The sequence below is a fragment of the Pleuronectes platessa genome, chromosome 13 (assembly GCF_947347685.1).
Source record: "Pleuronectes platessa chromosome 13, fPlePla1.1, whole genome shotgun sequence".
NCBI classification, from domain to species: Eukaryota; Metazoa; Chordata; class Actinopteri; order Pleuronectiformes; family Pleuronectidae; genus Pleuronectes; species Pleuronectes platessa.
The window spans coordinates 24146924-24161242 of record NC_070638.1 but is presented as its reverse complement, the minus strand read 5'-3'; the positions used below and the strand labels follow the sequence as shown (position 1 = coordinate 24161242).

The following is a 14319-nucleotide window of genomic DNA, read 5'->3' as shown; positions in this document are numbered from 1 at the left end:
CCTTTGAGGTTTTGCGATCCGCAAACAGCAAATTGGTTCTTTTGATTAGTCCACACCGATAAGGAGAGTGGACTATGTAACGTTCGGTTCTCAACTGGCACCGCACTGGTGAGATTCTGGTGAAATAAAATGTGTGAGTGGTGATATCGCAGGTCCACATGATAATGCCCTAGGTTGATAACTACAAGCACAACTTTTCACCTTTTATACCCACTGCAGCAAATGCGCACTAATGTTACCATGAAAGGAAGACTACAGTGCACATCATCACTTGTCAGCATGATTTATTAAAATTTATGAAAAAATACAGATAGTTCTTTTCATTCATATTTAATTGCTGTTGTATTCTCTACTTTATCAACAGCCCGAAACCTATGTAATGACCTGTGGTATCGTCATGGCATCACATGGTTAGGACTATCTTCCCAGCTGCCCCAGGGGATTCGATGATGTCATGGTGGGCCTGGGCAGCTTTGTCGAGTGGATACTGGGAACCGACGACTGGACGCAGCCAACCAGCTTCCATTCCTGCGTAGAGATACGCTGCGCACTCTTTCTTCTCCTCCTGAGAACAGAAGGAGGAGCGAGGGAAGAGATATGTAGAAAATGTTTTTAAAAAACAGAGCATTGTAGCAGGATCAGCTTTTCTTGCCTCCATGTCAAAAGCTGTTTGCTGTACATTATTTGTGGTTATGTTATGTGATTGTGGTCAAATTCTTGCTTCACCAAAGACTCGTGAGGGGGCAACAGAATTTTCCGATTTGCCGGGGTAAGAGGGTAGAAGTAACCTGTCCAAACTGTAAACAGCATTACACTTAATTGTGTTGGCTCATGGATAGAACATCTGCCATTAATCTCAGACACATACAGTATGTGAAGCCTTAAACAGAACATGAAATATAACAGAATCCAATGAATAAAATCAGACCAAATCAAACCATCAAGTGTGATTTTCGTACCTGTGTAGCCAAGTAAAGAACTACTCCGATGATGCTGCTTTCTTTAGCCATGGTGTCTCTGGGGTTGATCTCTATGGGGCCCCTAGAGCCAACAACCTAAGGGAGAAAGAGGAGAGCAAAGGTGAGAGAGATAAAGGAGTGTGCAAGGAATTGACCCAGCTGTGATACTACTGTGATGCTACTACCAAACATCAGGTCAATAGCTGGCTTAATAAACAGAAAAAGATTTTAAAGGTCTATTTAAACATTGAAAAGATGGGTTTTTTTAAACATTTGTACCGTTAGGTGTTCGGTTGAGTACCAACATTTTAAAATAAATCCTTCTGCGGTTTCGCCTGGCTTGCTGCCGCCATTACCTCAGTTTGTCACAGAAGCACAATGAATCATTGGATATGCTGCTTTGAGTTGGAAAGAAGCATTTGTCGTCCATATTTGGAGGAGCTTTCAAATTGGGACAGTCCGCGGTGAAGCAATCGGTCTTCAAATGCAGCCTCAGAAGAATGCATCTCCCGAATTGAGACACAGCTTAAAGTAAGCATAATTGGAGTAGTGGGGTAGAGCCTGATTAACAGTTTGAGACACTGCACACCCACCTACAACTGCAACCTAGCACCCATTAGATGGAATTAGCTATCAATCAAACTGTATGTTGGCCCAAATGCATACTGTGCTTTGTTTTCTATTACTCTAAATGGGACCATCATTTATTAAAAAAAAATGTTTTTCTCATGGACTACTATAGAGAAATGAATTATTTTTGGCTTCAGTTTCTGTACCTGCAGTCTACATACATTTGTATATACTGTCTATGATAGTGACGCTGATATGTATTTGAGCATTAGTGGTTAACTTGTTGTTCACTTGGTCACTTCTCCTCAGGGGAATCTGCTTCATCTTGATAAGTGACAGACAAGTCAACATTGATGTCAACCAGGGTTTTTCAAAGTCTGGGTGATTTAACTAGGAAGTATATTGTTGCCATGGGATCAGTGAGTTAACTGCATTGGCACTATTCACAAATAATGAATTATCCATTAGCAGTTCCTGAAGGTCGGCAGTTCGATCCCCAGTCTGACCCATCTGCATGCTGAAGTGTCCTTGGGCAAGATGTTGAACCCTGAATGCCCCCCCCCCCCCATAGAATAACAAAGTGCTGCGAATAGATTCACTGTATGAATGTGTGTGTGTGTGAATGGGTGAATGTAAAACTGTACTGTAAAGAGCTTTGAGTGGTCATCAAGAATAGAAAAGCGCTATATAAATAAAAAAACATTTACCATTTATATGCAGTGTAACTAACCCTACATGTGTTATTGTTTATATATATATTGAAGTGTCTCTGTTATTTTATTGTGAAAATTATTTTATTTTGAAACGGTTCCGGTGGAGTCGCGGACTTGCTGTGATGAAGAAGACTTCTCGTAGAAAAAGGTTTATATTTAGCGACCCTCCGAGGAAGCACAATTTCTAACGGTGTTTCTAAGTTGTTCAAAGTTGTATTAAGATGTACGGTGTTACAAGGACGGTTTGAATAAACAGAACAAAAAATACCGGTATACAGTTTAAATACAGTTTATTGTTTTAATAACTAAAGCTAGTGATGAATTCCCATCACATAACTTGATTATGCAATATTTTAGCTAAAACAGTGCCTCCTCATTCACGATAACTGACATTTGAGAAAAAGTAACTGCAGAGTATTTGTGTGATGATCAATTCCTGAATATTCCTGAAAATATAGTTTGTGGAGCTGATAGATGAAGACAGGTGGGTTAAATCTTTGGACTCTACATCCTTGTGTGATGTCTGGCGGTACATTTTATTAAGTTGAGAAGGACCTGAACCAGATGTTGGCTGTGGTAGAACTACAGATAGTACAGCTACTGACCATGACACGTCCTCCGTAGGCCAACATCTCAAGGTCTTTGCTCAGGTTGACATTTGACAGCATCTCCACTATCACATCTACGCCCCTGCCATCGGTGGCTTCCTGGAACAAGGGGTTTCAGTGTTATGAAGCTGATTCACTTCTCACCAGGTTAATTCACCATCACAACAACTGACCAATCAGAGTCATCATTCTACAGGATCCTGACACATGGCATGATCACTGCCAGAGCTATTCAATCCAAACATCACTTAAAAAGAACCTGTCCGGAAATGTGAAGGGAAAAAACAACACGTGATGCTGTGCGCTGAAGATATTCAGGAAACAATGACTAAAATGCTTCATCGTGTAAAAGGAGTTTTCTTCCTGGTGTTGGTGTACTTGTGTGTTTACCGTGATTTTATCTGTGTAGCCCTGTTCTCTGTGATTGAAGGCCATGTGAGCTCCATTGTTGAGGACCAGCTTCATTCCCTCTGGTGTCCCTGCTGTTCCCAACACCCTGAGACCCAGAGCACGGGACAACTGACACGCAGCCACACCCACCTACACACATGTACGCACACACACACACACACACACACACACACACAAAGAGAGTGGTAATGGCGGATCCTGTGTCGCATTGTCATCATATAATCGTGGTGGACCACGACAAAGGTCGGCGGCTGATGATGGATTCTAATAAGCAGCAGTGGACAATGACTGTGGACTATCGTGGATCCGATCTGGATGGCGGATCATAATCTTGCTGGCTGCTGACCATAGACTATGATTGCAGCAGGACTGAGTGACAAGTAGTATTGAAGTTATCCTTCAAAATGTTTACCCTCATCAATGCTGCTAAAAATTTTAATCTTGATGATGTTTTCCTGCACCTGACATCTATTGCACTTCTGTCCGTCCTGGGAGAGGGATCCCTCACATGTGGCTCTCTCTGAGGTTTCTACGTATTTTTACCCTGTTAAAAGGTATTTTAGTAGTTTTTCCTTACTCTTGCTGAGGGTTAAGGACAGAGGATGTCGCACCATATTAAAGCCCTATGAGACAAATTGTGATTGGTGAATATGGGCTATACAAATACAATTTGATTGATTGATTGAATTAGGATGTAGAAATAATTTAAACTGTTTGAAGTAAATTGACAATAAATATAAACTCTCACCCCTCCACTGGCTCCATGGATGAGGACAGTCTCTCCAGCCTTTGAATGGGCTCTGTAACACATCAAATAGCAGAATAAAACACATTCTGTCATATCAATAAACATCACAGATAAATGTGCTGTGCTCGTTCTTAATTCATGCTGACTTCCCCACTCACATGAGTCCCAAGACAAGGCAACATTTCCATTACTTTCAAGAGGAATGGAAATAAATTAAAAAAACAAGATGTTCAAATATTTAAATACGATAAAGTACTATTCTCTAGCTTGTTTTATTCCCGAAGCTCTATTTTTTATTGCCATTACAACAAGGTTCATTGCAGCTGTTTATATTACCATGATTACATCTATGATTCAGGAGTTTTATTATCAAATGCACAGAAATAACAATTAAGCAGTCGCTGGCAATGGTATGCTTGAGTCACAGGCTCTCTTCTAACAATGCTCAAGAATTTAAAAAACAAAACAAAATTTGAATAAAATAGTGTAAAATGGAATATCAACAATTTAAAATATGAAATAAATATATATATCTAAATATATATATACAGCTGAAGAAAGAAAAAACAGTAGTGCAACTTTGTAGCCCGAATTATAGTCGGGTTGCACGCACGCACGCACTTGCGTGCGTCGGCCAATTTTTCTAACTATACGACAAAACGACGCGAGCCTCACGCAGCCCGCAAGGCTTGTGATTGGTCGGCTTACTACATCCCGTCCGGAGTCTAGTTTCCGGTTTCATGCCCCACAATACGCGGAAATCACGGAAGATTTAGAAGAATGAATATGGACCAAATAGATGAGCACTTGGCAGAAGAGATCCGAAAGTATGAGCACTTGTATAACCCGTCACTGACGATTTGTCCGCCAGAAATAGGCTATGAGGAGCCGGAGTGGCGATCTAAATAAACAGTCGACGAAGAAGAAGACGTCTCTTCTTTGTGTGTTTTGTCTTCGACAAACAACGTTACTCCGCCTAGTGTTCTGGCGGTGAATTGCGTTGCAACACGCGCAACACGTTGGTGAAGCATAAACCAAAACGAGTCCGTCGATGCAGCTGCGTGGCCTTCTGCGGTTGCAGTCGCAGGACTATAATTCAGCCTTTAGCCCCGCCCACAACATTTGAGGTCGGGAAGTTCGGTCTGGAGTCGCTCCGTTGGGGAGAAATTATGCCCGGTTCGAAAGTGACCGGACCAATCAGATTGTCAGGGCGGGCTTTATACGATGATGGACAGACAATCAACGGTAACGTAATCAACCACGTCACCAAAGTGCACTTGGGTTGAATTCATTTTCAACAAACATGCCTGCTGCTGGAGAGCTGAGATGTGTAGATGCTGCCATTGAGTCTGTTTTAGAAGACATCGACAGCGCATTCATTTTGAAAGAGGAACAGAGAACGTGGAGGCGACGCCAAAGCGCCGCGCCGCGCTAATAATATCACCCGTTGATCCAGTAGTATTCAAGCATATACTTTCTTGTTGCTCCAACATTAAGCAACAGCGTCCCAACATTTGTCTTTCTTGGTGTTGTCTTTATACAACATGTTCCGAGGATCATACAACTCACTGTACTTCTCCAATTCAATTATTAATTTAATGTCATCCATGTTGAAGAACTTCTCCGCTGTTTGCTCCGTTAAATGTCGGGTGTCGAGGGGAAATTACGTATTCTCCACTCAAGCCTATGTGGAGAATAGGTAGCCCCCCCTCTCTCTCTTTTTATTTTTTATCACTGCTTGTGTGGCTGTAGTGGATGGGCAGAGGGGGACATTTAATAATGTCATTGGTCAAATTAAAACTCCAGGACAACAGAAGGGGAATTCAAAGTATGGGATGCATATTTGATCATTAATATCATATAAAATATGTCATCAATATCGTTTAAAATAATTTTTCAGTGTGTTTCCTGGCGTGATACACTCGCGTCAAGCGCAACAAATAGACTCGACGCCGAAACGATCGCTGCACGGCGCTAGGCAGCGACCCGCTCAAAGGTTTAACATGGGAGTGGATAGGAGCCAGCTGTTATTTAAGGCTTGGCGCTGCGCTTACGCCGCGCTTTGGCGTCGCTTCAGCGTCCGGCGTGAACCCGGCGGTAGATAACTCACAATGAGTCGCTTAACATACAACGTTGCTCTGATTGGTTGTAGGTCTATCCAATTGAGACAAGAGGCATTTTTTTTCTGGTTCGGATGAAACACGCCCCACAATCACAGCCCAATGGAGCGGTCTCAGACTCATATTTTCTGACTAGAATTGTGAGTATGACAACGTCAGGGTAGCAATTTTGTGCAAAAGTGCAAATATGCCACAGTGCTTATTTAGTGGAGTTATTGCTAATCAAATCAAAGTTTATTGTCACATGCACCAATGACAGAGTCATCGGATCAGTGAAATTCTTGTGACATGGCAGGCAACATCTACGCAGTAGACGACTTTACAAAATAGAAAAATAACATACTATGTAACATAACATATAACATAACACCGTAACATATAACCTAGTCAAGTGAAGCAGCACTTTACAGGGTGAAGGAGTGGGGAATATTAAATTAAATAATATTCTAACATAGGCAGATCAAAGTACAAAAGAAGCAACAGTTTACAGGGTGAAGAAGTGGGGAATATTAAATAAAATGAATATATGTGAGGTAAGTGTATTTGTATGAGTGGGGGAGCAGAATGTACATGGTGACTGTTCAGAGGGTCAGTGTTGATTGTTCAGAAGCCTAATGGCCTGGGGGAAGAAGCTGTTTGTGAGTCTGGTAGTCCGTGCTCGGATGCTCCGGTAACGTCTGCCAGACGGCAGCAGTGTGAGAAGTCCAAAGCCTGGGTGGCTGTGGTCCTTGATGATCTTCAGTGCTCTTCTAAGGCATGTTGTGCTGTAGATGCCTTGCACGGAAGGGAGATGGCAGCCAATGATGTGCTCCGCTGTCTTCACCACCCTCTGCAGGGCCTTGCGATCAGCAGCGGAGCAGCTACCATACCAGGCAGTGATGCAGCCTGAGAGGATGCTCTCAATGGTGCACCTGTAAAAGTTTGTTAAAGTTTTTGCAGCCATGCCAAACTTCTTGAGTCTCCTCTAGGAAGTATAAGCGCTTTTGTGCAGGTTTGACCACAGAGTTCGCTTGTTTGGACCAGGTAAGGTCATCTGTGATGAACACACCGAGGAACATGAACTCGGAGACTCTCTCCACTAGAGCTCCATCGATGTGTAACGGACCGTGACCCCCACTCTGCAGCTTCCTGAAGTCCACGATCATCTCCTTGGTCTTGCAGACGTTGAGAGACAGGTTGTTCTCTTGGCACCATGTTTCCAAGCCCCTAACCTCATCTCTATAGGCGGTCTCATCGTTGTTAGAGATGAGACCCAGGATGGTGGTGTCATCTGCAAATTTGAGGATGATGTTGGAACTGTGTGTTCGTGTACAGAGAGTACAGGAGGGGGCTGAGTACGCAGCCCTGAGGGGCCCCGATACTCAGAGTCAGTGAGGAGGAGGTGTGGTTGCCCATTCTCACCACCTGGGGTCTGCTCGTCAGGAAGTCCAAGATCCAGTTACACACGGGGGTTTTAAGACCCAGGCTCCTGAGCTTGGGGACGAGTTTGGCAGGCACAATTGTGTTGAACGCGGAGCTGTAGTCCACGAACAGCATCCTCACATATGTTGGCCTTTTCCAGGTAGGAGAGGGTGGTGTGTGTTGCCAGGGCGATGGCATCGTCCGTGGATCGGTTTGGGCGGTATGCAAATTGGAAGGGGTCAAGGGTGTTTGGAAGGGCCGAGCAGATGTGGGTTTTGACCAGCCGCTCGAAGCACTTCATAATGGTGGAGGTCAGTGCTACAGGGCGGTAGTCATTTAAACAGGTGATGGATGATTTCCTGGGTATGGGGATGATGGTGGCCTGCTTGAAGCAGGTGGGGACTGTTGATAGTTGTAGGGAGAGGTTGAAAATGGAGGTGAAGACCTCTGCTAGCTGGTCGGCGCACCCCCTGAGGACACGGACTGGATCTCCATCGGGCCCAGATGACTTTCAAAGCTTCACTCTTTGAAGCTCTCGCCTCACGTCAGCCACGGTCAGGGACAGGGTGCAGTCATCGTCTCGGTTCTCAGCCAGTCTCGCGGATGGAAGGATGTTGGTTGCCTCAAACCGTGCGTAGAAGGTGTTGAGGTCATCAGGTAGGGAGGCAGCATGCTGATCATCACTGCTATTTCTCCCTTTATAGCCAGTGATGTGTCGCAGGCCACCCCACAAGCGTCGGGGGTCAGAGCTGACGTAGTTGGATTCCAGCTTGTCCCTGTAGTCTCTTTTACATCTCTGATGGCCCTCCGCAGGTCACATCTGGACTTCCTCAAAGCCTCCGGGTCACCAGATTTATAGGCAGAGGACCGTGCTCTGAGCTTAGCACGGACATTACCATTTACCCAGGGCTTTTGGTTAGGGAAAGTCCTGACACTGACCCTAGGGACGACATCATCTATATATTTGGAGATATATGAAGAGACAGTATCTGTGTATTCGTTAATGTCCCCATCAGCTGCAACACAGAACATCTGCCAATCTGTTGTCTCAAAGCAGTCCTGGAGAGTGCTAATGGATTCAGCACTCCAGCGTTGAACTGCCCGAAAAACCGCTGTCTGTAGGTTGGGATGAGCATAATGGAAGCGTGATCCGACTTCCCAAAAGCGGTGCGGGGGAGGGGTTTGTAGCTGTTCCGTATTTGTGAGTAACAATGGTCACGAGTCTGGTCACCCCGGGTGGGAAAGTTAATATGCTGATGATATTTAGGCAAAACTTTCCTCATATTAGCCCTATTAAAGTCACCAACAACAATAGAGACTGCCTCAGGGTGAGCATCCTCAAGTATATTAATAACTCCGTACAGATCGTCTAACGCGCACGTTTTGTCTGCCTGCGGTGGAATGTAAACAGCTGTGATTATAACGGAGCTGAATTCACGGGGAAGGTAAAAAGGGCTTTTATCGATAGCAACTCCAGGTCTCGTGAACAGTGTGTAGAAAGCACAACAACATCCGAGCCCCAGCGAGAGTTAACCAACAAGCACACCCCTCCACCTCTGCTCTTACCTGACTCGGAGGTCCTGTCCTGCCGGTAGATAGAAAAACCGGGCGGAGTAACGGCGGAGTCAGGCACTATGGGATCCAGCCAGGTCTCCGTGAACGCCAGCACACAGCAGTTTGCGATGTCCCGCTGGAAGTTAATCCGTGCGTGTAGCTCGTCCATTTTATTGTCCAGGGATTGAACATTCGCGAGTAGAATGTTCGGCAGCGGAGGATTGCTGCATCTCGTCCGAGATCTGCACAGGATATTGGCGCGCTTCCCCCGCTTCTTTCTCCTCCGTCGGCATATTGGTAAACACGTCGGCGGTAGAACAAAGGAGCCACAGCAAGCACTCCGGTAAGTTGAAAAAAAAAACTCTGTATTTAGCGACGAACGTATATCCAAAAGTGCCAGTCGATCATACTGTATGAGCGACAGTGCAGTGCGTACAAAAAAACAAACAAGAAAAAACGTAATAAACATAAAACTGCGTAGTGCATGCGGAGCCATTGTCAGTGCGACCTTTCTCTACGGCGCACCAGACTCTACTCTGGTTTGGGAGGAGTTTAAAAGTCTTATGGCCTGGGGGATGAAACTGTCTCTGAGCCTGGTGGTGTAGGCCCGGATGCTGTGGTACTGTCGGCCAGACAGCAGCACGCAAAAATGTTTATTGCTGGGGTGAAAGGGGTCTTTAATAATCCGGTTGCTCTTCTTCCTGCACCGCTGGGTGTAGAGGTCCTTCATGGATGGTAGCGCCGTCCTGGTGATGTGCTGGGCAGACTTCACCACCCTCTGTAAAGCCTTACGGTTCAGGGCGGTGCAGTTGCCATACCAGGCGCTGATGCAGCCAGTCAGGATGCTCTCTATGGTGCACCTGTAGAAGTTGCAGAGAATCCTGTCATCCATGTGGAGCCTCCGCAGCCTGCGGAGGAAGAAGAGCCGCTGTGTAGCCGTCTTCCTGATGGAGTCTGTGTGATGGGTCCAGGTCAGGTCATCACTGATGTTGACCCCGAGGAACCTGAAGCTGCTGACTCGCTCCATCGTGGTCCCGTTGATGGAGAGGAGGGCGTGTTCTTCTCCTCGTCTCTTCCTGTAGTCCACGATCAGCTCCTTCGTTTTGCCGACGTTGAGATGGAGGTTGTTGTCCTGGCACCAAGATGTCAGGGCTCTGACCTCCTCTCTGTAGGCCTTCTCATCGTCGCCGGTGATCAGGCCTATGACAGTGGTGTCATCAGCAAACTTGACGATGGTGTTAGAGCTGTGGGTGGCCACGCAGTCATGCATGAACAGGGAGTACAGGAGAGGACTCAGCACGCAGCCCTGGGGGGCACCGGTGTTGAGAGTCAGAATGGAGGATGTGGTGCTGCCGATCCGCACCGCCTGTGGTCTGCCCGTCAGGAAGTTCAGGATCCACTCACGGAGGGCGATGTTGAGCCCAAGGTCTCTGAGCTTGGTGACGAGCTTCAGGGGCTCGATGGTGTTGAATGCTGAACTGTAGTCGATGAACAGCATTCTCACATATGTGTCCCTCTGGTCCAGGTGGGAGAGGGCAGTGTGTAGGGTGAGGGAGATGGCATCTGCAGTCGACCTATTTGACCTGTAGGCGAACTGAAGAGGGTCCAGAGAGTCAGGGAGGGAGGAGGTGATGAATGGATGGACTAGCCGCTCAAAACACTTCATAATGATGGAAGTGAGTGCTACTGGGCGGTAGTCGTTCAGGCAGAGGGTTTTAGTTTTCTTGGGAACAGGGACAATGATGGTCTTCTTAAAACATGCGGGGACTACAGACTGGAGCAGTGACAGATTGAAGATGTCTGTGAAAACATCTGCCAGCTGATCTGCACACACCTTGAGAGCTCGGCCGGGGATCCCATCAGGTCCAGTTGCCTTGCGGGTGTTGATCCGGTGAAGGGATCTCCACACGTCTGCCATGGATATGACGGGGGGGCAGCGGTCCTCCTGGGCCTCTTCAATCTCCACAGCCGGGGAGTTACTCTCAAAGCGTGCATGGGTACCAAATGTAACTGTCACTGCTTTAACCTTTATTCATGAATTGTACTGATGGTGTTAGTGGAGGAAAGAAGTTTAAATTCAATACAGAAAATGTTCTGTGCAATCAAACTGCTCTCATATCATTTAAGCATCTGTTTAGCCTGACACTGGGATTGACAATGATATAATATGAAGATACACCAGCAACACTTCAATGACACTGGGATGTGTGTGTGAGCCTGTGATGACTTTTATTTTCTTTAGACTCTGAGCATATTTGGAGTAGTTTTTACCGACAGCTAAATGTCTTTTGTGAGCCTATAAACAACAATTTGCATAGCAATGTTATTGTTGTGCAATGTACAGAGGGATAGGGAAAATATGTGAATATGTAAACCAAATTGGAAATAAAAAAGGCTCTTGGCCTGTGAAGCCTCATATGAATCTGTTTGTTAACCACCACGGTGCAGCTGCAGCCCCTAACAGTATCATGGTCTTACTTGTGAATCAAAGCTCTGTAGGCAGTGAAGTAAGGAATCCCTATGGCTGCTCCCTGTGTGAAATCTAAAGCCTCAGGCAGTTTGTGGACACAGTCGTCAGCTGCTACAGTGAACTCTGCATAAGCCCCAGACTCGGTGGCTGTGGTGAAGACCCGATCTCCTGCCTGCAACACACACACACACATACAGACACACACACACACGTTGTATGTGTAATAACAGCAGCATTTATTGGTGTTAATCAAACAGGGTGAATGCTTCCAATATGTGTTTTTGTATTGGTATCAAGTGCTTAAATCCAGCAAATGGATGATATGCAATTGTATATTGACTGTATCCACCAATAATTCTGTTTTAACGTGCAGTGCTTTTCATTCAGACCTTAAATGCTACGACTCCTTCACCAGCTGTTTCCACCACTCCAGCTACATCGGAGCCCGGTGTGTACGGCAGGGTGGGTTTCTTGCTGAAAGTCCCAGAACGGATGTAAGTTTCCACAGGGTTCACGCCACAGGCCTGGACACGGATCAACACCTACAGAGGAGACACATCATGGAAAAGCCAGAGGCCGGACAGTTCGAAATCAACATGTTCTATTTCAAAACAGACAAATAAACATGCTGAGGTTTTTATGGTCATATAAGACATCAAAAACCAAGGCCAAGCACAACAGACAAAATAAAAGTCCTAAAAGTGTCCAATCTCAACTGTAACAGCACAGCTTATCCTTTCAAGTAGAATAAGTTGTATTCACTATGGTCCTACTCATAACAGACTGTGTTGTCTTAGTATTTATTTACTATTTTATTGGCTAATATACTGACTGTATTAATGCATTATGACGTTTATTCATAGAGACTAAGCTGGATCAACAGTTCAAAGGTTCATACTACATACGTGGTTAGAAATGTGTGCCACTAGAGGACACTATCAGCCATGTTGACCTCTGGTTTTAACACCTAAACTGTTTCAAACTTTTATATTAAACATGATTGTTGTTCCTTATCAAGCTGCTGTGATTGTCATGTGATGAACACACTGTAAAACTTTAACGAGGTTGTGTTGTTTCACCATATGAAAACTGCGAGGCTGAAACTTACAAACACAACAAATAAAACGCTCACTATCAATACATCTGATAACTTTTGTCTTTAAAAAAGTACTGAATGGAAAGTGTTTGTCATCCAAGAAAGTTTTTTAAACTACCCTGAAGCAGAAGTTCACATGAGGAGCTGGTACCAGTCAATATTTGACATTTCTTCTGAAAGAAAACCAATACAAGCAATGAATCAATCATTAATAGCATTTGCTATTTTCAAATTTTCTGCAAGTTGACTTGTTTATTAAATCAGCAATTCCAGCTCCAACACACATACTGGTCTCACAGCCCCTATGCAACTAACTAAACGGACACATGTGCTGTGGGTCCAGAGGGGCCCCTCAGGAGTGAAGGCCGAATTATAGTCGGGTTGCACGCACGCACGCATGCATGCATGCATGCAAGACACGCAACACGCCCCTTTCACAGCCCGCAAGGCTTGTGATTGGTCTGCTTACTACATCCCGTCCGGAGTCTAGTTTCCAGTTTCATGCCCCACAATACGCGGAAATCACGGAAGATTTAGAAGAACGAATATGGACCAAATAGATGAGCACTTGGCAGAAGAGATCCGAAAGTATGACTACTTGTATAACCCGTCACTGACTGGCCGATTTGTCCGCCAGAAATAGGCTATGAGGAGCCGGAGTGGCGATCTAAATAAACAGTCGACGAAGAAGAAGACGTCTCTTGTTTGTGCGTTTTGTCTTCGACAAACAACGTTACTCCGCCTAGTGTTCTGGCGGTGAATTGCGTTGCAACACGCGCAACACATTAGAAGCATAAACCAAAACGAGTCCGTCGATGCAACTGCGTGGCCTTCCGCGGTTGCAGTCGCAGGACTATAATTCGGCCATGCAGCCAGACCTTGTGATCAATTGGGTTCAGCTGGGAGTCTCACCTGTCTGGGTCCAGGCTTTGGGACGGTCACCTGGGAAGACAGGCTGAGAACTGACGGAGCTCCGAATTCACTCACTCTGATGGCTCTCATCACTCTGCTGCCCGACATGTCTCACACAAACAAGATGGACCTTACACACAGTCTCTGGTTCAACTGGTGAACTCTTGGCGAGTGGAGCTGTCAACACTCACTCCTTCCGCAGATTTAAACTTGTCGGTTAGAAGTGCGTTAGCGCCACCGTGTGGACTGGAGTAAATCAAGCTGTCACTTCCTTCTGTCCAGTGGTTTCCAGCCCACCATCACTGGTCCTGGCTCTGCACGGCTTCATGTGTTCATTTTGGATTAATTAGCTTCTTAACCCACAATTAGTTATTTATTCCTTTTCACTGTGTCTATGTGGCTCTGTAAATGTATTGTACAGATACTAGTGTAAAAAAATACTAGTAATAGTACTAATAGTAGAAGTACTGATTCAGCTCCTCTACTACAGGCTCTGAAATGTAAAAAAGTAAGAATTTTAGCTTCAACGATACACGATGACCCTGTTGATAACTCAGCAAAACGGAAAAAGTTGTAGGCACTCAAACTAGGATAGTTTGTGTAACCAACCTGCACAGGGCTGGTACAGAGAAGAAGACAAATCACTGGACACATGCAGTCTAGTCTTGCTGAATTGAACCCCTGTAGGGAGTGAAAGTAATCAGTCCTCTGAAAAACCTAATTAAGTGCAGTAGCGAAGTATTTGTTCTTCATTACT

General features: G+C 45.3%; 1 protein-coding gene across 3 annotated transcripts; it reads right to left on the bottom strand.

Annotated features, from left to right (window-relative positions):
- Window positions 1-267: 267 nt before the first annotated feature.
- Window positions 268-13790, bottom strand: cryz (crystallin, zeta (quinone reductase)). Of its 3 annotated transcripts, none has more exons than XM_053438527.1 (8): window positions 13563-13790; window positions 11944-12096; window positions 11563-11726; window positions 4010-4061; window positions 3241-3390; window positions 2848-2949; window positions 960-1055; window positions 268-565 (listed from the first exon to the last, which is right to left on the bottom strand). In XM_053438527.1, exons 1-8 carry the CDS (start codon window positions 13668-13670, stop codon window positions 404-406), a joined length of 987 nt encoding a protein of 328 aa, XP_053294502.1. In that variant the 5' UTR covers window positions 13671-13790; the 3' UTR covers window positions 268-403. The 3 variants fall into 3 exon arrangements, with proteins under 3 accessions (XP_053294502.1, XP_053294504.1, XP_053294503.1); XM_053438528.1 differs by lacking the exon at window positions 268-565 and adding an exon at window positions 597-797; XM_053438529.1 differs by lacking the exon at window positions 2848-2949.
- Window positions 13791-14319: the final 529 nt, after the last annotated feature.